The sequence below is a fragment of the Pagrus pagrus genome, assembly GCF_965226575.1.
Source record: "Pagrus pagrus genome assembly, chromosome: 6".
Taxonomy (NCBI): Eukaryota; Metazoa; Chordata; class Actinopteri; order Spariformes; family Sparidae; genus Pagrus; species Pagrus pagrus.
Window position 1 is genome coordinate 12,727,590 of NC_140190.1, and position 27,642 is coordinate 12,755,231.

The window sequence follows — 27,642 nt, forward strand, 5'->3', positions numbered from 1 at the left end:
AACAAAGTCAACTATCATTTCCCTTTTGGCGAACTCCTGCGAGGTGATAAAACAGTATCTCACCTGTCCATCCTCTGGTACACTCGCACTTGTACTTGTCGAGCGACAGCAGGGTGCAGACACCGTTGTTGGCACAGGGGTTGTTGGGGTAACACGTGGAGTTCTGGGGAGTTTGGCAGTGCTGGCCGGTGTAGCCGAGAGGGCAGGTGCAGGTGGCGCTGCCGGGTACAGGTACTCCAGCTAACATGGACACAGAGCAGTTTCCTCCATTCTGGCAAAAGCCGGGATGACAAGGGTCCTTATGGTGGCAGTACTCTCCCAGGAAGCCTGGCGCACACCTGGACACACACAACAAAACACAGAAATCAGTGATGGAGCACTCAAAGCACACACAAGGATTTAAATCTAATCATCGCTCAGTGCAGACAATAAACTGAAAGATGAATTAAGCAAAAAGACAAATAGGTATGTGTGTGTATGTGCTTGACAGAGATGCAAACAAACAAAACAATAGAATGAGAGAATGAGTTTCAGTCAGGTGCACGTAATGCACCACATCAGACAACAGCATTGATAGCAGAGAGTACAGCATCTGCACACTTATGGATGGAGGTGTTTGATGTGTGTATATGTGCCATCGTAAACACACACACATCAAAGAAACAATTGAAACAGCACAGGTAAACACGACTGTCTAATACACATCCTTTCCATTGCTGTACAATGATCCGCAGACAATCATATGTGGGAGACCACATCCCTACATGGGAGTATTAGCAAAACAAGTGGTTGTGAATAGAGAAATTAGTTGTAATTACTCAAACCATTAAACCTTGTGGTAAATGATTACTGGATAGTGTTAATTTAGCGCCTTAACCAGAGAGTGATAGGGGCTCTATGTACAGCCTCATTAATGACACACACACATTTTGACATGCTGTTAAAACCAGACCAGAACCAAACAACGAATCGTAAGATAATAGTTATAAACTGTACTGAGCCCTTAACTGTTAAACACTGTAAGAGAAAAGAGGGAAGTTAGGCTTTGTGGGAGGGTTAAACTGGGGTCAGTGATGGCAAAGAAGAAGCTAAAAAGTGGAAGGATGTGAGATGGAGTCATCTGGAAGTTGTTGACTGAAGACTGGCAGAAACTAAAAAACAAGTGGAAAGCACCGGCAATTATTTGTCCTAAGTAACAGATGAAAAATACTCCTGCCAACAGATAAATAATGATTCAGCCGATATAAATGTGTCCACAGTTTAAGAAAGCAACCTTTTTCGAGAACTGTTCTCAAAATCCTGTTACGTGTATGACTAAAAGACTTATCTATCGTGTTTTGACCACATTTGGGCTACAAACTATTTCTGCGTATGTGTGCCTTTTTTTTTCCCTCTGCTTATTCATCAACCCTTCCTTTCGATCTCTGCTTGTCTGATGTCAGTAAAGTGATTCAGCTGTATGCCGAGCAGTGGGAAGGAAATTACAATATTACACAATATGTTCACCAGGGATCCTATCAGAGACGTTGATGCCTTCGTCGCTTTCTATTCCTCTGTATTCTCGCAGTCCCTCCCACTTTCACTCACCACTTCTCTGTGTGACAGGATTTGGTCAGAGGTGTTATTCTGTTACTGAGCAAAAATGGTACTTGACAGGTAATTTCATGTCTATGCTATTTTGATCAGCTGTCTGTTGCACTGCATGTGTGTGTGTGGCACACGGCAGACACACTGTCTGGGGACTGTGGGTGACAGAGCGACCTGCTGCCTCTTACACAGGCCTCTAAACCGGCCTCCCTGGAGGGGCTCAGGTAACATAATAGGAGAGTAGAGATACAACACACAGTAACTAATGCACATATTCACAGACAGACTACCCTCTTTCATAACCATACAAATGGGAAAAAAAAGAAAAGAAAAAAAGATTCTTATTTCACTAATAAGCAGGCCTCTAGGATGTAAAAACATACAAGGGAAGAATCAGAGATCGGAGACATGAGCCATATAAAACTGAGATGAAACAGAGAGGTGAGAATTATCTGAAATCCAGTCTCACACTTACTAAAACGTATTTATTATTGGCCACCCCACCCCAGAGCAGCTTGAAGATATTAGCTTGTGAGCGCATGGGAAAGTAAGAGAGTCATGAATCATGCCAGGCAGAAGTCTCACAGATCAATCACATCTGTGAGACACGTGACTCATCCGATGTCTTTTCAAATATGACAAACAACATCTGGGACAGACTCCCACTCTGACGAACATATTTGTTTCTCAAATATTAAGTGTATCAAATGCATTGGCATGTGCACAAATCAACAAAAAACAATTAATCAACACCATAAAAATAAGAAAATGTGACTCTTAGATGTCCAAAATATATCCAAAATATATTATCTTATTGACAACAATCCCACTAATAATAGTATGTGAAGCCAAACCCTTGATATCTTATTCCATAAACAACAACAACAGATGCACCATTCACTCTAGTAGACTGAAATCTGCTTAGCTTTTTCCAACAATCAAGTATATATTTGTTGACCATCTATCAATTCATTATGTGTAGTATTTCATAATATATCTATATTTTTTATACAAGTAATTGCAAGTAATTTGTGTCAGAGGTGCTATATAAAGTGAATTTGATTATGCCACAAAAAGACCAAAACCACACAGTAACAATAACACAGGATATTGTGAGCCTTATCTTGTCAATATATATTTTGTCTCACTGAAATATTCTCTAAAAATCCTTGTACTCATGGTGTTGGTAAACAGATAAACCAGATGGCAGATTACTGATGTACAATCTTCAAAGAAGAGACAGACTTCTTTCAGATTAGACATGGCCACCCTCCCTCTTCTCCGTCTCCGTCTCTGTATCAGCATGTCTGCAGTGCACACCCCCAAAACACATGCCTATACACAAACACACACACACAAAAATACACAAACACAAAGACGTCCCTCCCCACTCTAAACACAAACACAGCTTGGCCATGATATCACAACAAGACGGCCGGCTGTCCTGGGAATTAGGACTGCTCTTTTTTCTCCTGGATGACCTCTACGCCCCCTCTCATGGAGTAATGACATGGCCCTCTGCCCTGTGACATACATCACATTAGCAGGCTGTCTCACAAAGAACACCGTGTCCAGGTTAATGCCAGGTTTACGTTTCACTGGGAACATTTCACACATTTTCACTGTTAAAACTATGTGGAATATGAGACGCGTTTTCAAAGTCAAGTATAGCCACTTCAGTGAGAGAGAGGAAATTTGAAACGTGCGCTTTGTTGTGATGTTTAGCCTGATTACAAGTGCTTTTGAGCTCATCTAAAACAACTTCCTGTTTAGCCTCAATGTGCACGAGAAAGATGCAAAAGGTATCATAGTATAGAGTTGTTACGCAACCCTCCATCACCATTGAAGAATTATTTCCTATTACGAAATTTTTGTTAAAACCCCAAAGTGCTGACAGGCAAGATGCATAGTAATCTCTTTTAAATTCAATTGCTGCTATCTAACCCGTGTTGACAGAACCACATGCCATGGCATCAGGAAACGATACCACCCTGTCCTTCAGGTTTCTCTGGCAGATAGAGAGCTCATTATTAGCCTCAGGCTGTACACTCGAGCCCGAGGCAAACAGACAAGGCTGTGCATGATTCGCATTAATGTAAGGGAGTGGTGTCTCGCTGAGGAAGAGATAATCTAACACACAACTTGTCTTTTGCTGAATACAACACAGCAACACATAAGCAATGCAAATCTTTTGACACTATAGAACTTTTGCACATGAACACCTTTACGCAGACAAAGTCAGATCTACTTTCATGAACAACTCAGAAGAGAGAGCTTTCTGCAGCCAAATTCATCTATGGGATTCTTTGTTTTGCTCCACGAGGACTTTTTTTCCTCCTCTTTTCTCCATCCCTCTCTTACTCCGTGCAATTTCCTGCAGCCCTTCTTTCCCTCTCTTTCTCACTCCTCCACCTCTCATTTCTAACCCACTCTCGAGGTGTCAGGTTTCTACAGCTGGTTCACATTAGCGCCCCCATCTCACGCACACCCCTCCCTCTCGTTTTCTCTCTCTCTCTGCACCCCTTCTCTCCTTCGTTCTCTCCCTCCGCCTCCTCCTCTACCTCATGCTGACCTCTGCCTGTCCTGGCTGGCCGTGGGGGCTTCAGAGAGCAGAGAGGGGGGGTTGATTCTCACTCAGTCATGTAATGTCTCCAACCTCCTTCATTCCTAATTCCTATGTCCCAAGCTCCCCTTCTCCTCGCATTCTCCTCCCATCCCCGAACGCTAATTCCCCTTTTCTTTTGTGCTAATTCTCTCCTCCTACCTTTCCACCTTCCTCTCCTAAACCACAACCCCACCACCTCCTCCTCCTGCAGTCACTATTCCAGTCTCAGCGACGCTTAATAACTCCATCATGCTCTCTCCCTGCGGCCATCGCAGAGAAACGGTGTGAGAGAGAAAGAAGGGGAGCACAAACCAGCTCACATTTCAATCCCCGGATCATTCCCTGGCTTGGCTAGAGCATAGGTGGCCTATTCAGCGTACTGTAGTCTTGTGTGTGCGTACACAGATGTCACAAGTCAGTGCAGAACATGGTACCAGCTTTGCTTTTAGTTTGGTTGCAGAGATAAATGCAGGAATCCACAGCTTACATAGAAATTGTAGCTGCAAGATGCCTGATGGATCTTTTAAGGAAAAGTGAGTTGCACAAAATGTATGTTAGATGGTAGGGCAGCAAGATTTGCAAAATGTTTTTTGATTATTCGCCTGGAAACAGCAAATGTTGAGATTTTTGCTAGAAAAACGAAAAAAAAAAAAAAAAATCTAATCTAATCAATTAATCATCTAATTATTGCAGCTCTATTAGACGGTATACTTAATTTAAAAAGGACCTGCTGCCTTTCAGACTCTACCTGCAGCTCTCATCTGACCGAGAAATAGTAATCCAGAGAAGAGGACTCAAGTTTTAAAAATGTGACATGATTGGAAGAAGTGTCACATTGATATCCATCACGATATGGCAGGTGTATGCAAAATCCCATAGACAATACTTGCATATTGATGTGAGCTGCATTTGTTACATGGGATCAAACTCTTCATCTGTAAACCAAAAACTTTATACAGACATTGTACTACTGAGGTGTTACTTACTACAGTCGTACCAGAGACAGACGTGACACAAACAGGGAAGCATTTTGTCAGGGCCAAAGGTGAAGGCAGTTCAAGGAGCTCCCAAGACAGGTTTGAGTGTGCTTATACATATTTTTTGAACGGGGAAGTACTACAGTGTGTGACCTTATCTGTTCTACTTCGACTCAGGAAATGCTACACTGAATGTTTTGAAATCATTTTGTGCAGGCGGTCCTGTCATTTATTACTGCTACCGTACACAAAAAGATTGGAGCTTCAGTTGACTTGCAGAGGAACTGACACTGTAAGCATTAATATTACAGCTGCCCTGGACACCCAGAGCAGGCTTCAATTCATGTCTCAAGATGGACAAGAATTCAACCAAAACACAGGTAAAGGAGCCAAGAAAGAAAACAACAGTGATGCACTTGTGGGAAGCTCACAAATCATTAGCAGCTGGCAACCTGCATGGTAGCTTCTGCCCTGAGTAAATGAACATGTCTGTAAAGGGGTGAATGCTGACTTGTGATGTTAAGCGTTTTGATAGGTTTGACAACATTTCCATTCAACTGCAGTCTCCATTGCCATTTCCAATAACTGTCATAAGTGATCAATCTAAAACAGTATGAGCTAAATACAGACAGATGTGAAAAGAGGTTTCTTAATAACACCACCGCCTCAACCCCAGAACTAAATGAAGGAGCAGCAGCAGTGAGCTTATGGCAGTTTGGGGACGCCCTTGCTGAAATTCAGACATCCCAAAGAGGCTATCTGTCCAATCACAGAATGATAGTTATTTTTCTTTGTACTGCCACAGTGTAAATGTAGTGTGTGGATAGGTCTGGCAATGGAAGACCCATTTAAGCCGAGGAGGAGAGGCCTTTTCTACATTGGAAAAATAAAATGCACCTAAACTTAGATGTAAGGGTTCAGTCATGGGTTTTTCTTTGACGGATGGAAACTATGCATCTATAGCTTAATAATCCTTAGTTGCAAAGTAGTTATAATGGGTTGGAGGGGTTTTTTGCCCACTCCCCCACTTCTCAGCAGTTTTTTTTTTTCTTGTTCACAAAGATGAGCCAGCAGCAAAAACAGCATCACAGCGGAGGCGGGCCGAGGGAGGTGTGGGAGTGATGTCAATGTTGGAAAGAAAGACGTAAAGGAGGAAAAAAAGAGGAAGCTGAAGCGAGCGCAGTGAGGTGGAAGTAAAAGCAAGAAACGTAATAAGAGAGCGAGACATACAGAGAGAAAAGGAAACCAGGCAGTCAGACTGAAAAGCATCAGCATAGTCTGAATAAAGGAGTCCAGAGCAGGGTGGAGTCCAAACGAGGGACATGTGGTAAAATCTCAGACTGTATTTAAAAACATGTTCAAAAAGACTCATCTGAGTGGCTGTGGTGAACAGCACGGGACTCATTTTCTCTCTGAGTGCTTCATCTGCCTGTCGTTCTATGTTGTTCTGTCATTATCCTGCTTCTGTGGTTGTTTCAAGTGGAGTCTCCAACAATAGGTCTGACTGCCTGTAAAAGTTCCATATCTAGATCTATGTTAAGCATAGTCCACCACCGACTGATTTAGACATTTTTAACAAAAACAAATATCGTCTCTTCTGTACTTAAAATGTCACTTAATCCCTGAATGACTAATTTATTGCTGCAGCACCACCCAAGGAGATTTACTCCCTGCTAATTTTCTTTTTTTTTCTTTCTCTTTGGCATTTATTCTGTGAAATGGCACACAAACAAGAGGGAAAGTACAGAACAAGGTACTTTTGCATTATTTTGATGTATGTCAATAACACCATTTCCATAAAGCATTTTTGTGTGAATTTTGAAGAATATCGCATTAGAAATTTTATGCAAACAACAAGATTAGAAAAAGCTTGCTCTAATTCAAAAACTTTTGTGCGCTTGCTTGAGTTACTGCACCAAATGTTTGATGGAAAAAATGCTAGCTAACATACAAGAACATTTACAACTTGCCCTATCATAAGTATCCTGAATACCTCTCTCCATTTTGTCTCCTGGTTTGTTTACCGCTAGACTCTATTTACTTCGCTTGAAATTTTATGGAAACATGGCTATTGATGATTGAATAACAGCTGAAAGTGAAGTCCAGCCAAATGAAGATGAAACTCACACTGGTCCGATCATCAGTTCAGTACATCAGTACATGGCCAGAGTATGTGTGACTTTATGACAAAACCGAGGTACTTTTGACCCTATGCCACCTTCAATGTGTGACAGAGAGCCACTCGTCACCTTACTGTATGTGGGTTTATGGTCTGGTTGCTACATTCCCCACACTTTTGTAAGGCTTCCTCTTTCTGAGGGCCTGTTTGAATCTCTAGGCAGCCTGATGTGCATCTGCTTGTTGTTTTACCCAGTTTGTTTGTTTGTTTTTGTGACTCTATCTTTGTCATGGTGATTCCCAGTGACCTGTGACAGCAGGTCATGTTGACCACATCCAAACTAGTGAGTTATCAGTACTGCTGAAATTAGTCAATTGACAGAAAATTGTTTTAGTTTTTGATCTTTTTTTTAACTTATCAAGCAAAATGCAAGATATTGCATTATGCTGGTTACAGCATTGATTATCTTTCAGACTGTTAGTCAAACACAACGAGCAAGCTGAAGACAATACTTTGGGCTATGGTAAACTGTGATTAAATTAAACAAGTTGCTAATCCAAACACTTACTTGATAATTACAACCATCCTTATTTGCAGCCATGATTACCACTGATGAACAGCCTGCTTGACTCATCATTTGAACCCTTCAACACACACACAAAATATCTCCACCTTCCAGATACTGAACCTTACATGTTCAGTGAACTTCAGACCCCACTGTACCACCATGTGAACTCGCCCCAGGCTACAGGTGCCCCTGATTCTCTGGAGACACACACACAGACAGAGTACATACACAAACATATAGACAAAGAAACTCTTATCATTGTGGTTCCAGTCTCAACCACATCTACGGTGCTGTTAGCTAGGCTGTGGGAAGAAGATACGTCTTTGGAGAATATGAGCGGGAAATCACTGCCGAGGGTTCTCCTACTCTAGTGTTTGTTGACTTTAGTTTAGATCATATGCCTCACCAAGTTGTGTGTGTGTGTGTGTGTGCTAGAGAGCATGGGTGTCTGTCTGCTGTGGAGGAGTAGAGGTGTGACTGATATATTTTTTTTTTGCCTATCTTACTCCTTTATCTTTGTTTCTTCCTCCCTCTGCCTTGTCTTTACCTTGCAGGGCAGCTGGATTCACGAGATCTCCTTACCATGTGATCTAGAAAAATCCATCCTGCCAGGCTTTAAGCCATGCGCTTGTGGTTGAACCACAGCGTCCTATGAGGAACAACTGGCAGCTACGTGCGTGATTTAGATGTGACGACCATTGAGAGAAGTGACTATGTTTGAAAACAACAATGGCGCCTTCTCAAGAGGTTAGCGTAGCTGCTATAGCATCAGTTATGTCAGAACTGGAGAGTATACTTCATGGAATGAAGAGCACAAAATGGGACTGAAGCGTTTCCTAAATGGAAAATGTTTTTTCTCGACTGGCTTCTGTAAGAGTTCGATTTTTCTCCTCCTGTGGATCTGATTGGTTGAAGTTAGCCTGTGATAGGTGGTTATAGACCGATGGTTCGTCCAAACACCTGCCAATTCAACTTTGAAAGTGCCAGCCCTTTTTCACACAGTTTCTCAGGAAGGCTTCCCAGATGTTTTTTTGTGCAATAAACCACCTGGCATATCAGGTTAGTCCACTCTGCTAACCTACCCAAAGGCATGAGAGTGCGAGGCGAGAGGGCTTTTTGTGAGTTAACAATTTGACAGAAAGTGGTTAAGACTGATAGACAACAGCAGCCAGAGCAAAAGATCTTCAACAATGCTCTGCAAACACAAAGAAAGAGATGGGAGATGGAGCAGGTATGGCTATAATAAAGGCAAAAATTATGAAGACCTCAACAATAACAGGGTTGTGGAAAAGGGATTAAGAGGCCTGGTGAGTTGTGTCCAGAGGCATCTAAAACCCCGAAGCCGAGGGAGGGACAGAGGCCTGGATGGATGAGTGACAGTTTGATGAAGGAGGCGTAGCAAGAGGGAAATTACACTCCTCTCTCTGCTCTGCTTCTCCCTCATCTCCCTCCCCCCATTCGCTGCTCTCTCATCATTAGTAAGGAGTTGTGCTCCGAGCTATTCCTCCTCAAATTACCTGAAAAAAAAGACATCCTCTTTACTTTTGGCCCTTTCTCTTCCTCTGTCTGCCCTGCAGGCAAATTCTACCTGTCAGATCAAACAAGCAGCAGGTCTGCACAACACAGTAACTCTGTCCCCTCATGCTTAAGAAAACCTTTTTTTTTTTTTTTTAATAAATACAAAAGGCATGACAGTGACTGCAAGAAAAAAAAAAGAGTGAGAAAAAAAGAGGCATTGTTGGTGAGGGAGAGTTAATCAGTTTGCACCATGGCCCAACAGCAGACAAAGAGATCTTGTTCTGGGGAGAAAATAGAGCTCGGACAACCTAACGTGTGTAGCCTCACTCCAGATTGCACTGCTCAGGTAATAACTCAGCGAGTCAGACTCCATGTTAGTGTCAGGAGTCCTCTGTGGCCCACAAACAAGACCATTGTTTCTGCAGTCTTATCCAATAACTCATCAGAAAGTATTCATGAATCTCCTCAGCAATGACACAAACACCTTGCAAACTTGTGACTTGCACAAATTCACACGGAGTCACACTCGCAATACACACCTTTCTCACACCCTGATGACTTGCAGTGTCACCGGTTAGACGGCTTCTCTGTACCCTGCCCTGCTCGTCGACCTCTCCCATGCACTTTAATTCTCTTTAGCAACATTCTTTGTGTCTGAAATGAGACACCGAGCACAAATTTTCAAAGTATTTCCAAATATGTTTTTTCTACAATTGCCATTGTTTAAGTCTAAGCTACTTACATGTATCTAAGCACACATCTATTAAAAGTATCCCTTTTTTCTTTGGTTTTTCATTTCCCTTGTCCTTTTCTGTCTCTCTTAAATGAAAAATGTAGCAAGGCAAAGTGAAAAAGTCTCTTAAAGGGAATTTAAAGATGTGAAACAGAGACTTGGGCCCTTCTGTGTTTTCCAGATTTTCCAGGATGTATGGGAACTCCGCAGAGGAGACACTGGAGGCAAGTTGATGAATGACAACATGCAAGACGCTCAGTCTGTTGCCAATCATAACACAGCCTTGTCTCCGCTGTGGATCCGTTTCATTACAGATATCAAACAGAACATTACTTTTTCTGTTGTTACATAAACTGAGAAAAGTTAATAAGGTGATGACATTTGCTTTCCGTTCTCAGCACTAAAAAAAATGTGTAATTGTAAACTAGGGATACCTTCAAATGTCATGGCACAGTTACCCAAAGTGGTTGCCCTTAAGTGATATAAGCCTGTCATATTAATTGTCTGTTTAATTACAGTTACTCCCAGTCCGACCCCAGATGTGATCCATGTGACGTAATTAGGCTGGTCCGAGCCAAACGTCCAAAGTGACTGTTTACTCACAGCCGGCAGCCTTTAATACACTGCGGAGACTAATAAACACATAATTTGATTTTTACACAATGAGCCTTTTGACCAGCAGCACAGTGCAGATGCGACCAGACAGGCCAGACAGAGGCAAGTGCTGCTATTTGTGTGCACATGTGTGTGTGTATCAGAGTGTGCATGTGTTCATGTTTGCTTGTGGACAGCAGGAAAAACTGACTGACTGGTTAATCAGTCTAACAGTAGGCCTGCGCTCTGTCAGCTGACTCTTCTAAACTAAGAGCCTCCTCTCTGTGTGCCCTCAGGGCAAGAGGCCTTTTTTTATCATCAACATCATCATTTAATTCTGAGAAAAAATACAGACTCAATGGTCACAAATGGAGACAGCTTGGCTGAGCAAAAGCGAGACTAAATACAAGTGAAATCTTATAACTCCAGACTTCTTATAAGTGAAAAATGTATAGTTCGCTTGGACAAAAAATAAACACAAAATTGTCATGTGTCATGATGCAAATGATTTGAATGTTGATTCAGAGACATAGGCCAATAAGTATCGGCATAAATCCCTGTTCTGCTTGTACTGTATGCCTGTCTGCCCACATTAAGAACACACGCTCTGATGTTGGCTGTGATCTTTTGATCTGAGCCTGTTGTTCAATCATCTAACCAAGACAATCCAATTCTGTTTCCTCCACCTGAGAAACATTTCCAAAATTAAAAGCTGCCTATCTTGAGCTGTCCTTGACAAGGTCAACCCAGCCTGTTATCATCACGTCTTTATTACTGGCCTAACGTGCACAGCCATCACCCACACCATACTAGTTCACGATGCAGCTGCCACACTTATCTGAAGGGCAGTCCACACCAAGAACAATAACTATAACGATAACAACATCCTTACTCATGAACGATAATGTTCTGTAAACGTTGGTGCCAAGCAAGCCCTGCCCAGTCCAGATGTGAAGGCAGCTTGAGAGGGTGGATATTGATGACCTGTGACTGAAGGATATGGTTTTTCCGAAATTCTTCCCAGATGGGTGTTGGGAGAATCCATCACTCTGTTACAAGAGTTGTAATCTTTTGTTGTTTTATTCACAGGCTACTTTTGTATGAGTCAAAATCAATTATCTTGGCGATGGACAAAGAGGACATGAGCAAAGACAAAAAAAACAGCAACATGCTGCAAATACTGTTTTGCAGCATGTTGCCGGTAAATGACTTGTTAAAGTGTTTTTGCAGCGTAATGTACATTATATAAGTGTTTATTTACGTGTAAAAATGTTATTAGAGTAGACCATCAGTTGATTCAGTCCAATAACTCTCTGACCTTCAATTAGATAGAGAGAAAGTCAAACACTGATTAAGGAATGTTGATGTCTCCATCCCTATTTACAGAAGTAGCAAAGTGTTGAAATTCCTAAAGCTCTGGGAACAGACACACGCTCTGATTCACATCACATTTGGTGAAATATGATCAGGTTCATGAACCAGCTATGGTGTGTTTTCGTTGGGAATTTGGCTCGGGAGTGGCGACGCAATTATAAAGATAGCTCAGTCTTAATTACAAACTAGGCTAAGCTGTCAAAAAGTGGAAGGCATAGATCAAACAGGCCACTGCTCTCCTTTACACTGCAGCACTTTTCCTCAATGGTCTGATTGCACCACCGGTAGTAGAAGAGACTCCCTTGCAGGTTATTTCAAGTTTCCACAACAACATGGCGTGGGCCCAGAACCACAACATGTGTGGTAAGAGTGATATCCCTACTTGTCATTTTGATTCAATCAACCAAGTTTCAGATAGTTTTTTCCTCATCAAATACACTTAATAGGTAACTTTCTCAAGCAATAAAAATGTCTTGTCACCGTCTTGACATCCCTAAGCAACAACAAATCAGCAGTAAAATATGTTGGCAACACTAAAAGCTATCAATTCTATAGCAACAAGAGAGTAAGTAACAAAACCCACGAAATGTCCTAAATAACATCTTGGAGGTGGAAGTGTGTGTGTTGGTATTGTTCCCAGTACTGGTGTACTTTGTCAGACAGAGCATTCTTTTATTCCCTCTTCCGTGCCTCAGTAAAACCTCATGGTCCCGTGGACAGGCTGGGGTTGATCTGAAAACCCTATTTCTGTACTGGCTTTCACATCCAACAATCCTCTTATGAGCCATTTCTATTGCCGTGTTCTCATTTTTGTTAGCAGTGCTGTGGTGACAGCCTGAGATAAACTGAGAAGCCTGTGTGTTTGGCAACAGACCCAGCAAGTCAATCTTACCTGCAGTATTCGGTGCCGTTGCTAAAGGTCAGACACGTTGCGTTGTTAACACAAGGCGCCTTATCATCCATACACTGCAGAGCTGCAAGAAACAAAAGAACAGTTAGACAGGGGACAATCAGAGAGGCACTTTATTTGCAACAAGTCTAGTATGAATATTGGCAATATTTTAAGTGTAACCAGCTCATTACATATGGCAATGGTGTTGTTATCAAAGCTAATGAATCCATTCAACACATGTTCAAAAATGTTTCTCCTCACATACTGTAACATATGTAGGTATGTAGAGACAATCTTTATGCTAAGAACAGTAAGAAGTTGTGGTAATTTCAGGAATCAGTCTCCACTGTGGTGGAGACTGATTCTGAAATTGCAAAAAACAGGAAAGCCCCTCTCTCATGCCAGTGTTTAGGCTCTCCGTTCTGGGCTGATGTAGAAACATGGCGGTGCAACATGGCAACTCCGTCAAAGAGGTCCTGCTACCTCTGTAGAAATAAAGGGCTCATTCTAAGGTAAAGAAAACATGACGATTCTTTGCTTCAAGTTATTATACAACAGAGTGGTGTACCCCCACAGTACGAACATTACCACCACAGGTGGATAAAATAGGGAATTGAACATTATAATCTAGATGACTAAACAAAACAAAACAAAACACAAAGAAGCATAAAACCTAGGTTGAAGAAGTAGCCCCTAAATCACAATCAAGCACTGCAAACCACTTACAACAAAACAACGTAAACTAAGACCAGCAGGGACACATGTAGAACTAATACCAGAATCTACCTGTTGCCACCACTGCTACAAAACAATTAGAGAGTAAACACTGTACACTAATGAAAAACATAATTATGAATACTACATTCTTCTTCTGCCCCTAAAAAAACCTTTTTAGTACAGTGTCCACCATGTCTTGGTTTTGACTTGCTGTGTCTAGACACGGACACCATGATGATGATGTCCTCCTGCATCATGTGCCACAAACTTACTATGTTTATGTATATCAAAAGACACAATCAGTTTAAATAACTTGGCACTACTCAAACTCATTCAGGGTTTACCCCAGATAATTAGTTAGCAGAGGTGGCAATATCCCCCTCACAGACACTCCCCACCCCTCTGAGGCAACTCCTCCACATAGTCTACAAGTTTCTCCTCCTTTCAGAGATAATGCAGAAGGCTTGCCACCTATCCAGCCTATGAAGAGCCAGCCTGAAATCAGCCAGTGGTCACAGGGCAGCCGGATGAGTTGGCAGACAGAAATGAGCCTATATGAAGACAACAAAGCCCAACTATCTCCCCACCAATGAAACACTCATAACCAGACACATAAGCTATTGTGTGGCCTTCAAGCCACCAGAGACACGCGGCTCAAGTGGTCTTCACGCACACCATGCTGGCCCAACATGCCAAACAACAGTGTGGTGTTGTTAGTCTTTATTTATCAATATGATATGGTAGGCAAATGAAATACTCCACTGTTAAGTGTGTGTGATTAATCAAGAAGAATTATTAGCAGTAGTTGCACAAATTCTGCAGCATTAAGATTTTGTTACATTTATAGTCTCACATGTTTAAGTCATTATGTTAGGTACCCCGACACTACAGAACAGAGCTCTCTTTACAAAACCGAGGGTAGGTCAGATGATTTCAAAGAAACGCCAACAATGTCTTCACAAAACAGTCATTGCATTACAGGAAGTGCACTCAGAAATGGTGTTACTTCCTGCCCCTAGATTAATCACAGTGTCACTCAAGTCGAGGAGTTCTTGCGAAGACACACTTAATAACCCTACTTGATGTGCTCTTGCAGTGTAAAAAGTAGGACACACATTGTTCAGGGTCCAGTCTCTGAGCTGGCCTGGTCAGAGCATGGGCAGACTAATGCTTTAGGGTCGGGTTGACAGACATAGTCCATTAGACATGGGGATACCATACATAAACCGCTGTGAAATTCATAATCCCAACAAGCACGCACATGGAGCATGCCTCCAAGTGCACAACTGCACAGACATCCACTGAAATAAAGTATGAGTTGATAGCAGACTACAGCTGCAGTACAAGAAACCACAGAAAAAATACTGAGCTATTTTGGGACTATTTCTGTACTGAGCAGACATACAGTATGCACACTGGCTGCGAGTCAACACGTGAAAATCCTACACATACACAAACAGCGCAGAGAGCTGAAAATCCACACCTATGTGGTTAGATGTACAACACAGTGGGACATTTTTGGTTCTGATCAAGCTTAAATGGAAATTTAATGCAAAATCTTGTATAATCAGCTTTTGAATAAAATCAGAAAAGGACAACATATGTGATAAAATCTGAGCAACACACAGTAGGGTATGGCCTGTGTGGCACAGATACCATCAGCGAGCAGACAATTGCAAAATAAGCAAAGACAGGGTGAGGGGTAAGGGAGAGCTGGGAAGACCAATGCATAAGACACAAGAAGTGAAAGAATGAAGGCAAGAGAGCAGAGAGGGGGAAAAAGCTGCTCTCATCCCTCGACTGGTTTGACGAGCTTCCCATGCACGCTGTCGCAATGCCAGACGCAATGATCTTACCAGATTTGGAACAGCCTGCCTCCTATTACGCCATTTTAACACACAAATACACACACCAATCACCCAGTGATTTACAGGTCAGCAATTCCCTGACTGAAAGTTTGGAAAAGCTTTCAGCAATCTGTCTCTCTGAAGTACAATAAACAAAATGTTCACACACATTCAAATGACTCATGCATTGTGATCCAGATTCATATCACCGGCCTTGTATCCTCTCTACCTGGCTGTTCTCACACATCACTATCAATGAAGCATGGACTGGAAAATTTCCCAGGAATGACAGCCTTGATAAGACCCAATCAACAAAGTCAACAGAGCTGAGAAGAAACAAAGAAGTGACTGAATTATGATGATTATTCCTTATTAAAACATTCCTTTTCTTACTCACTGGCACTTGTGAGTTGATGTCAAAGCACGTTTCTTTTTTGAATATAATGAAAACTAGTGTTCCAGTGTCAGTATGTAGACGAGCACAGGGGGGAAACCTTTTACTTTGTTGCTGCATGGAAAATGAGCAAGAGAGGTCAGCGTAGCAAGAGCAGCAAGTATGTTTCTATCCACCTGTTTTTTATGTACGGGGGGGGGGAGAGTCGGCATATACATGAAGAAAAGAAGATCTCAATGTCATGGTACCTCCTTTAGCTTATTCTACCATAGTAGCTTTAAAGTCCAACTGAAATTACATTTAGTCACTCAATGTATTAAAAAATAAGCTCAACATATTTATGAAATGTATTTTATGTATTATAGACAGTGTGCTTTTAGTGGTATTTAAGATTAATGACCAGACCAGAGTTTAACCGGTCTCAAGTGACATTTGCAGGTATGTTTACATGCCCTTTAATTTGCTGCAGCTGAGGAGCTGATTACCTATCTAGCCTGCAAACTAACATAAATTTTTCCTCCGTGAGCATTTGTTTAGTCGCTCTTTCAACAAGCGAAGGTGCAGGACAACGTGTTTACTCATCTCAGACAAGAAAGAGAACGCTGCTGTTACCAATTTACACAACATTTTATTGCGTGGATACCCAACTAAAGCTAGGGGGCACCATAAAGAAACCAAATAATCTATTACAGAGATTTACAGAGCAGACACGTAGCAGACAAAAAAATAATAATTTAGACCATGAAGGTGTGAATTACAGGATATAGCCAGAATTCAAAGGTAACCCCAAACCTATAGGGGGCAGCATAAATGCTTACTGCTGTTCACTATACTGGATTTGCTACTCTTTGCTGTAGCTAATTTTGGCTGGAGCGACTAGCAAGTAGCTCTGTTAGCTGCGGAGCTAAGTAGCCCTATTAGCTGAGGGAGTCTGCCCACATTGCATCGGAAGAACGGTGGGGTCAATGCGGGCAGCAAGGCTTAGTCAACCAGCCTCCCAGTGAACATGGCTCATGGACTCTTTTGGTAATGTTTATTTTTTCAGTGTTTTAAAGTAAAATTCTGACTGTATTAAAAAAATTGCCCCTTTAATTATCATGCATCCACTCTACCAGAAAGCCCCAAAATAAGGATAAGACCAGAGGTGGCAGGGGTGAATGTAACCACAGTCACCAGGTCCTGATTCTAGACAGGAACCCTTGTTGCATGTCAGCCCCACACTATCATCACACTCGCTGACCACATCACCACAGGCAACACATGGATCAGAGGTGAGTTGATTAAAAAATGAGAGAAAATGCCTGTGCACGCTTAGGTGGGAAGCAGAAGTGAAATGCCATGATTACGTGATAACATTGCGAGACACTGTCTAGTTTTCAGTGTTTTTTGCATATTGAGAAAAGGCAAGCCTGTCATCGTTTGTGACACAGCTGGCTTGCATTATCATCATCAATGTAACTGAGAATGACACTAGTTAGTCTGTCAAAGTTTAAAAGCAGAAGTGAGTGTTCCCACAGAGTGTCTCGCAATGTGAAAACCTGGAAAACATCACAGGATGTATGTGTTTTTCTCTTAAATATATTACAAAACCACTCGTGAAAAAATCCAGATGTGAATTAAATTTTGAAAATACAGTTCACAGTTGCAGCTGTTTTAACCATACTAGTGGCATTTCTTTGGCGATGGCAGTGCCAGTCTGTCAGTCAGTTGATCGATCCAGCACTTTACTCCAGACTGATAATACCTGGACAATTATTAAATGGACTGGCATTACATGTGCCACAAGCAGGTCAATCTTCTCCCCTGATTGGTTAAATATCTCAACCTCTACTTAATGTGTTAATGTGTCCCAGATAGAAATTCCCACTGAATTCAGTGATATCCTGACTTCCTCTAGCCTCACCAGCAGGTTTATATTTTAGGTTTATTTCGTCTCGGGAAATTTGGTACAGACATTTGTGGTCAGAAGAGGAAACTTTGGTCCGTTGTGCTTTTTAAGTAGGGCCATCACAAGATCCAACTTTCTGTTTGTCCAATAAAACAGAATATCTGCAAAACTAATCCATCAGACTCAGCCACACATTAAGTGCAGTGCTGATAATCAAATGTTAGCACACTAACACGCTATACTAAGATGGCAAACATTATACCTGCCAAACATTAACATGTTCACATTATCATTCACATCGCTTTAGCACGCTGACTCAAAGCACCACAGCTTTTTCTAAATACAGCCTCACAGAAACAACAAAAGCAACCCTTGTGCGTAATCAGCAGCTAGTTTGTTTTTTTCTCCATTTAACTTTTCACTTTCAATTACTAGAAGCATTTACTGAGCTGTCCCCACAGCAAGTGAATCTTGGTTTTTTGTAAACTGCGGTGAACTGCAGCAACCACAACTACTTTTAGAGACATGGTAACACAAATTCCAGGTTAAAGTAAGTTTATACCGAAGTCCTCTTTCTAAATCGGGGTACTTGTCTGTGAGAATCTATAAAAACTGGAAACACTAAGATATGCGAGTGAACAGAACAGAAAGCAGAAATCACTGCCTTTAATGGCGTAGACAGAAAAAAAAGTTAAAGGGGGGAGCCGAGATGCTCAGCTGGCATTACGCTGGTTCCTCCCTCAGCACTTGCCACTGCTTTGTCACAGACACCACAGCGGGTCCCTAGAGGGATCCAGCCATGTCATGAGAAGAAAGAAAGACTGTCAAAGAGGGAGAAAGCGGGAGGGAGAGAGATAGACGGGCTTTGAGCTAATAGCTGAGGATTGAGATGAGGAAGTAATTACGAAACTACAGACAAAGACTGCACACGAATGGGTGTCCCTGAGCCCTGGCACACATCCATACAGCGGAGGGCAGGAAGTTGTTCGCGCTGAGTGAGGAAGTAACCCCATTTCCTGGAATTGCTGCACAAGCCTCTCGATCCAGCAGGCCAAGCAGTCGTCATGGTAACTTGCAATAAAATACCCTTAGCTCAGCATGGAAGGAGGGAGACGAGGCTCAAACTAAACACTATTACCCTGAGGGAAGCTTTACTGGCCCACACAAACAGCAGAGGAACCAAGCAGACGAACCAAGCAGGGGCTTTAAGGGCTGTAGTCTCGCAGGTCAGCTTCAGTTTAGAGGATGGTGACATACTGTAAGACACAGATCACTGACAACACATGCAGCAGAGGCATGTGATTATTAGGGATGTCCCGAGCTCATCTCCTGGATAGGGTTAGGGTTGGGGTTAGAACCACACACAAGCATAAAGGATATAAAGCTGCCAGTAGTTTTAGTTGCTAAAAATGATATTAAAACGAAGGACAAAGGTTTTGATCTATAATTACCGGCCAACCTCCCAACTGAGACGGCCGCCTTGCTGTTGTAATTGCTTGGAAATGCTGGGAGAGTTTCATCTAAAACTGAGCGCTGGCCTGTTGACTCAGTATGTGTGTGTCTGCGTATGTGTTGGAGGAAGAAAGAGACAGACAGACAGAAACATGGAGAGCAGGCCAGACAGGGCCAACGTGGGGACTTTCCCTTGCTCATTCTTATCCTAACTTCTTTCTGATTCAAAACTTTTCTGTTATGATTAGAAAAACAACTGGACTAGACTATTCAGTGACATTTGCATAGTTTTTAGATGATTTAAACTGTGGTCTTTTCAGCACAACTTTCATTACTGGAGCCTGTGAAAGACTGTGTCCATACGTTTATTCATATAAAAACATGTAAATTACATACATATCTGGTGATATGTCATATTTGATCATATTCTACTCAATGAGAGGGGTAACCAAGGGAAATTTTACTAATTATCCCAGCATTATCTTGATGTTTTTTGATATTATTAATTCAGAAGCACATAGCACAAAGTCAGAATGTATTTAAGTTCTCATGCTGTGATAGATTTTGGTAAAATTTGACTTGTTAGCTGTGATGAACAACAATGACCAATGACGACAATGAATCAAACAATAAAATATCATGTCTCAATATGAGATTTTCTTTTCTCATACTGAGAAACATGGGTGGTTAACCATTACAAAATTATTCCGCTGGTATACTTTGGCCGAACATAAAGACTTCTCTCCCCTTGTATTTTATTATACAAGCTTTTCCTTGTTAATCAGAGCAGAAGTTTAAGTAAAAAAGGTAATTAGTGAGTGACAAAAAGTGAGAAACAACTATAGCCTGACCAGAGCTGATGTCTTTCCATTGACAATCTGTATTGTTACACTCTGTGTTTAACCACAGATCCTGTTTCTAGGGTTGCAGCGATACACCAGGGTACAAAACTGATGGCTATCATTCTATGTACTTTTGCTTATCCAAGGTATTGAAAAATATATATTTCAAGATTTTCAAGGTCTGTCAGTAGCTAACATTCTGTGAAATTATAATAAAGTGTTTTGTCCGACCAAAAAACTCTTCCGTTTTCATTCCTTCAAGTGTATAACTGTGATAATAATAATCATAATGTAATACTATATATCGTCATACTGTTAAATCGTGATAGTTTCTGAGATGGTTATCTTACCATGAAAATCTCATACCATTGCAACCCTATCTGTGTCACGCCTAAATTCATTAAGCAAAGGTAACCCAACAATATTCCCCACACAGACTTTACTTCGGTATATAAACAGCCGCCAAAGTATATTTTTATTAATTTATTTATTGATTAACTAGTGGACAATCTGCCCTTGCTCTTCCCCTCACATCTACTGTCAATCATACATGCTTTGCAGAGAGAAAGAGACACTCTGTGGTATTACATCCCTCCTGTTATTGCACTGATTGTGATGCGACGTCTGATTGTTGCGATGTGGTTCAATGCACGTTAATTTGATCGCCAGCCACCCCAGGTACACAGCCATTTTCTGGGAAACAATGATTTTTCTTATCATCACTGCAAGAAAAAGTTTCAATTCAAATTTGCAAATATTAGTTTTTTAATCTTAAGATTTTCAAATTAATTCAAATCAACATCCATGTCTTGTAATAAAACTGATTATACACCACATATTACAACCGGTTGTTAAACATAGGACTATGTAATTACTGCAACCCATTACAAAGCGGTTTCCCTCCTCCTCCTCGATGTGCCCTGCCTCTTGGTTCATTACTCCATGCACCCTGCCTGAATGTCTCCAGGATTACGGGGCTGTGTTGGCCAAGGAATGCAGGCAGCAGTAATTCCCTGTTAATTTGCTAACCTGTTCAACAGTGCAGACACAACGCTCTGTAATCCTCTCGACCTTCACAGCCACAAACACCACCTCCTATAGTAACAGTGCATGTGGTTCACGAAGGGCATGCATCTAGCTTCATTCACATTTTGACTGGTATTTATTTAATGCCTGAGGATCAAAATCACACAGAGCAAGTGGGTGATCAGGCATTGCCGCTGTATTAGCACGGTGAAGCTAAATCATAACAGATCCATGCCTTTGACTTTCACCTTGTCTGCTATGCATTTCAACTTCAAGACCTTAATCACCGTAGGTCTATAAGTTTACGTCTATTCTAAGCCACCATGGCTGCACAGGCACACACATATGCACTGTGCGTGTGCATGGAAATACAGACACATGCATCTGGAGCACAGCCCCACAGACATGTACAGTTCTACACATTATTTACTACTCTCTCCCACTACAACCAACAAGTATTTGACCAAAACAGATGTGGAGGCCTGGCTTTTTAACTACACTACTAATCAAAAGGGTGGAGAAGGCTGAACTGAATCTAACCTGAAACATGAACACACTGAAGCAATGTGGGGGAGAACAGATGAGATAAAGAAATCAAAGAGAAAGCTTCAAGGGTGTCACAGGGCGATGTTTTAAGCCACATTAATACCACAGCCACAAGGCAGTGGGCAGAGCTGGTGGTCAGTTAATAATGCAGTGTTGTGGGCAGCTCAATAAATATCTTTGTCTTCTGAGCATGGGGCGAAGCATGGCGTAGATAAATCACATTTCACACCAGACAGGCTCCAGCTTGGGTCAGATGCAAGTAAACCATGGGCGGCACAATTGCCGGCCTTTGTCGGTTTGCATCCACAACGCAATACATACACACACGCAAATAGATACACACACGCATGTCAGCTGTCTGCTGTTTGCACTGGGCAAATATATGCAACCATCCACATGCCCACACCATTGGGGTAGCACTATGTCGTGTGCCACAAAGATGGCACCTACGCTTCCTCAAGAACCAGAATGACATTCAGCTGTACTGTAGCACAGTATGAACTCTGTTCCTGCATCAACACAGAGAGGTTTCAATGACCTTTACAGGCATTAAACATATGTTTTAATGATATATAAGCACTTATTCTCTTTGGAAGAAGTCAGACGCTTTAGAACCGCTTAAGCATGTTTTCAGCTAAATAAGAAAAAAGAAGAAGTCAACGACCATGGAGGTATTAATTCAATATTATGTAATGTACAGTGCCGAAAAGTCATCCATGTTTTCACCGTTCACTGTGCAGCCCGTTTGCCTCTTCTAAACTTGTTCTGTATGTGATTCTCCCCTGGTGCTTGTATACTGGGACAATGGCAGTAGTCCAGCTAAATGGCCTAATCGAGCTATAACCTTGGCTCGACTGAAGTGTGCATGGAAACGTACTGACTGAGCAAAAACAAAGGACAGGCAGCCTCATCTACTGCAGACAATTGAATCTGGCTGATTAGTACTGGGACATATTATGCTGTGCCTCATTTTCACCGTCTCAGGAATAGCATGCTTGGCTGCTGCATGTAAAGTTGTGATTATAATAAATGTTTCAACTGCACCTTCACAGTGGGGGGTCATTGGTGCTGCCAACAATATTGTGCTCCTGTTTAGAGTAAGGTAAAACTGTTCCTCCCCAACTGAGCTGCAAGGCACTGAACTGATTGGCTTTGCATGTGTGATCAGACAAATGACGGGGTACAAAGCGTCATTTTTACATTTTTAATGTTCAGCAGATTGCAGCTCTTTTGTGAGCCACCCTCATGTACTATATTGGAGCTGTATGTGTGAAGTCAAGATACCGCTAATGCTGACTCAGTTTAAAGTTTTCAAAAAAAAAAAAAAGAAAAACTGGTCCAGACTGCAAGGTTTGTTAGCAAATGATTTTCAGATGTTGCAAACAAGAAATAGTAAATGAAAAAACAAAAAACCCACAGTGAACTGGTAAAAAAACCCTGCAGGCTAAAGGCGCCTTTTGCAGCATGGGTAAACCTCAACCTTTCCACGCATCATTAAGGTAAACAACACCTTCTTTAATGCCATCCTGTCTTATAGAAAACTACTTGTTCCTTGCACACATCACAACTGTGATCACAGCTGCTTGTGGAGGACTACCCTAACCCTTACAATGCAGTAGCGTTGAGCGATGGCTGACATCAACTTCTGACACCCGTACCATCATAATATAATAATTTAAAAGGTGCCCCACGAGATAGCGCAAAAAAGTAGTGTGGCCCCTCAGTGTTGCCGTAAGGCAGGAGTTGTTGCCATTTGTGACATGTGGTAGAGAAAATGAAGAGAAGATTGCTGTTGCTCACTGCACTAACCTTGTGTATCCATGTCTCTTTTATTATGTTCTTATTAAACATTAAACTTTCATTTGCACCGTTGTTATTTGCGTTAGCTTCATCAGCACAGCTAGCTGTGAGTGGTAAACTAATGCCTTACAGAAACTCTGAGGGGACACACTACCTCAAATATAGAAACACGTAGTGACCCCCGGCCCCAACCTGGGGCACCCGCTTGTTTGCACCCGCTAAATGCTGGTAAGATATGCTTCACTCACCAGCCAACAAAAATAATGGAAATGTATTAAGTGGCGGGTTCAAGTTTTAACATTCACTACTAGTAATTTGATTTTGCACTTTGCACTATTTGGAAGTTGAGCATGAGCTGTAAAAAGTACGGGTGAGGATGGAGAGAGGAGGGAAAAGAAACTCAAGGTGCACAAAGTGTGTGCATGTGTGTGAGAGAGTGTGTGTGTGTGAGAGAGAGAGAGAGAAAGGCTGAACAGAGGGAGGAATGTCAAACACCAACAACATTCCACTGCCTCTCCTTGCACTGCCTGCAGCACTTTTACATTGTCTTTTCTCCTTTTGTGCAACTTCTCTGTTCACAAGTCACCTATAGTCCATGAAAAAACTTATGAAAGAATAGCAGGGCGCCATGTATCAACTCTGAGCTAAAAAGGCAAGAAAAAACATGCGAGATTAAATCAATTTCACTGCATGGCCACCCTTGTGTCTGGCATGGCTAAATAGACTACGGGCGAGAGGATATGTCTTATTTCTCAGGGCAGCAAACCAATATAGCTGGAAAAAAGCATTGGGAATGATGTTTTATGCTGAGAAACATAAATCAACGAATGAGGTCAGATAAATCAAATCAGATCAATGAATAAGTGGCAATCAAACATCTTTTCACATGTGCTTTTCTATATTTTAGCATATTTTGTTTTATCTCAAGCATAAGCTCTTTGTACACAACACTAAAAGAATAACACAAAACAAATGAGAACGAGCTAAGCGAAATCAATAATGTTGGTGATTTTTGGAAATTACCCTGATTTTTCTAGGCCTCTAGCAGGCAATCCGGTGGTCTACTTGGCCTTTAGCAGTCAATGCTCTTCTTCTCCTTTAGGTGCCATTTGGTAGTGTTAACCACAGTGCCCCAAAGTTACTACTTCTGCAGTTTCTATGAAACAACATTTCATCCTTCACTGTGAGCTGACCCCTGACCTCAAGTCCTATTTTAGGACCCGTTATTAGACTCCAATCAGTGCTTAATTAAAGACAGATGCACCAGAAGGTAAACCAGTCATCCCTATGTATGCTGTGTTAAATACACGTACACACTGCTAACATTTTCATGACAACTGTAGACAACAGGTGTCTGATTTGAGTAATTAAGATTTTTTCCAATCTAATCTAGGTAATTTCTCACAAATGGGGCTGCACGCTAAATAAAAATCATATTGCTATTAGTTTAACAGATACAACGTTTGTATAACACTCACAATTAGTGGAAAGGATGATTTTTGCATCACAATTTTTGATTTCACTGAAAAAAATATTAAGTATGTGACATTTGATGGGGTCTGAACCACACAAACATGTTTTCTTACATCAGGTGAACAAGCTTTCTCATCCAGGGCCTCTGTGCAGCACTACACTACTTCATTAAATGCAGCTTTGTCACACATTTTACCTTTAACTTTAAAAAACTGCAGCTTCTTGCGATTTGGATAATGCGCTTGCAGCAACATTACGATTAACTGTACAGCCCTAGTCACAAACAATTTCTCAATCTTTACACCAATTCGCCTCTTATTAGTTCACATTTTAAGGCATTTAAAGCGTGTGACCCAAACCTCTGAACTGCAGGGTGGTCAAAAACCTGCAACCAGCAGTTTTATACAAGGGAAGGGTCTTGCAAAAGGGAAAAATAAGTTTGCTTCCTATTAAAACTCTTTAACCAACTATTCTGGTGGATGTTTAGCTGGAAAATGCAAATTTTATCCATCCATTCATCCTTCCCAGCTCTCTTAATTCAGCAGGGCAGTCTTAACATAGTTAAGTGTCCATTTTGAATTCTTTCTCTTGCTCTCTCGCTGTTCAACATCTGGGCAGCGGTGCGACCAAGCTCTGATAGTGGTGGGCCATGATATCCATATTAAATTAATCTATGAATCTAAATTAATTACACACAGGGGGAGGTTGTGCTCAGATTTAGTGGACTTATGGAGGTGTGCAGTCGATTATTGCATTTTAAACTATGTGGAGATGATCCAGAAGTTCCTAACTAGTATGAATTCAATAACACTGATAACACAGACATAAAAATACAGCATAATAACACGAGTAAATGCGAGTGTACCTGTGACACCCTCAGTCTCTATATGGATGTTACAGTGATATCAAAACTAACGTTAGCTAGCTATGTTTGGGTAAAAAAAAAAAAGCCACATCAGTTTCTGTCTAAACGCAGCAAGAAACGAAACAATAACCATAAACGTGGGTTAAATATTCTTTCTATCCGGCTAAAGTCACTTGTAAGGAGAGGGTGTTGCTTTTTCAGGTAACCTTTTCAAAGCCACACACCTAGCTAGTCAGACACAAGTGTACAGACGGTGTGTGTGTGTGTGTAGAGAGAGAAGATGCGGAGGCACCAAAACGTGACAAGTTATGAATTATCGAGGGAAAAGATGTGGCTTTTGTAATGATAACACACTTACCCAGGGAGAGGTGAATGAAGCAGAAGACAAAGACTAGTGATTTGCCCGAGGAGAAACCGGGGATCTGCTCCATATTTTCTGTAAAATCCACATAAGGTCGCCAAACCGAAGTGAAGTTGTCTCCCGGGACGGTTACTTCTCAAAAGGTCTCGCTGGAAATGAGTCACACATAAAACTGAACTACGTGAAGCGCCGAGTTACAACAACACATTAATTATTTTCTTCTCTCTTTCTTTTCTTTTTTTTTTTTACACGTGTCCTACAAGCTGCTCCGTTCAAACCGATTAAAATACAACATAACTGAAGTCGTAGCAGAGACACACGGCGGTGGAAAAGTCCTCAGCCCTGAACGCTCACCACTCACTGAAGTCACTGCGAGCGGAGACACAAAAAACATATCCTTCCGCCGAAGTCAGCGGGGATCTATCGCGCGACTGAAAAGATGGTTAAGAGCTTGTAAACAAAGCTTATATCTACTTTACATTTGTTTGTGACCGCGTAAAAAAATAAACATCCCTCAACACGCTCGTAAGTTTTACTCTAGACGTAACTTTTAAACACCCCAGGAGTTAAAGTTTTCTTTCTCTGTGTCGCCGCGGCGGAGGAATTTTTTTTCTCATTTTTCTACTTCTCGGAGCCTGGTATGACTCAAAATTAACCCTTCAATGATGTTTTTTTTTCTTCTTCTTCTGTCTCCTGCCATGAACTGCACGTTTTTTCGCGATATTTAACACCCACTCTTTACTCTTTTTTTCTCGTTTCCATAAAGCCAGACTGTGTGCCAGGGCTCAGGTACACAGCGTCAAGTTTACAGGTAGTATATGAGCATGAGAAGGACTTTGTAGAGGGAGACAGAAAGGAGGGTAAACAACATCCACCCATACATTTCGTTTGTCCAAATCATCCACCATCATCACTTTGCATGTTTTCTTTAATGAAGAACCATACCATGCTAATGTGTACCATGAAATGAAAAGGAAAGTTTGAGGTGAGTAAATCAAGGCACGTTTCCCCTGCTTCAGTTAGTCAATCAGTGTTGATGCAGTGTGTTTACCTGCAGGTTTAAGTGTAGTCACCACTTTCCCAGGTGGGTTAGTCATGCAATCCATAAGGTAAATGTAGCTATAAGAATATTTTGGTGTGGAGATCTTTAATGTCATTAATATATAGTTTTCTTAAGTGACACATTACAGTGATCTCATTTTTTCCTAAACAAAAACATTACCACATCCAGCAAAAAGATCATTGTACTTTTTTAAATCTTTTTTGTTATCATTAGAGCTGAATATATTAGTCAATTAATTGATCAGTCAAAAATGAACAGTTTGGATGATTTCAAGCACATTTTTTAAGCAAAACTGTCAAACATTCTTTGGTTTCTCTTTTTATATTATTGTAATTGAATATCGCTGTTTTGTTTTATGCTGTTGTGAAAAAACAAGGCAATTAAAGACATCAACTTGTGCT

The 27,642-nt window shown here is 41.4% G+C and overlaps 1 protein-coding gene across 2 annotated transcripts in view; it reads right to left on the reverse strand.

Annotated features, from left to right (window-relative positions):
* notch2 (notch receptor 2) overlaps positions 1-26,526 on the reverse strand; it is a 45,522-nt gene extending 18,996 nt beyond the window's left edge. For both annotated transcript variants that reach the window (XM_084355909.1, XM_084355908.1), the window contains exons 1-3: positions 26,176-26,526; positions 12,968-13,049; positions 64-338 (exon numbers count right to left, since the gene is read on the reverse strand). In XM_084355909.1, coding sequence (XP_084212035.1) covers positions 64-338; positions 12,968-13,049; positions 26,176-26,248 — 430 coding nt within the window. In that variant the 5' untranslated portion in view covers positions 26,249-26,526. The remainder of the gene's footprint in view (positions 1-63; positions 339-12,967; positions 13,050-26,175) is intronic.
* Positions 26,527-27,642: the final 1,116 nt, after the last annotated feature.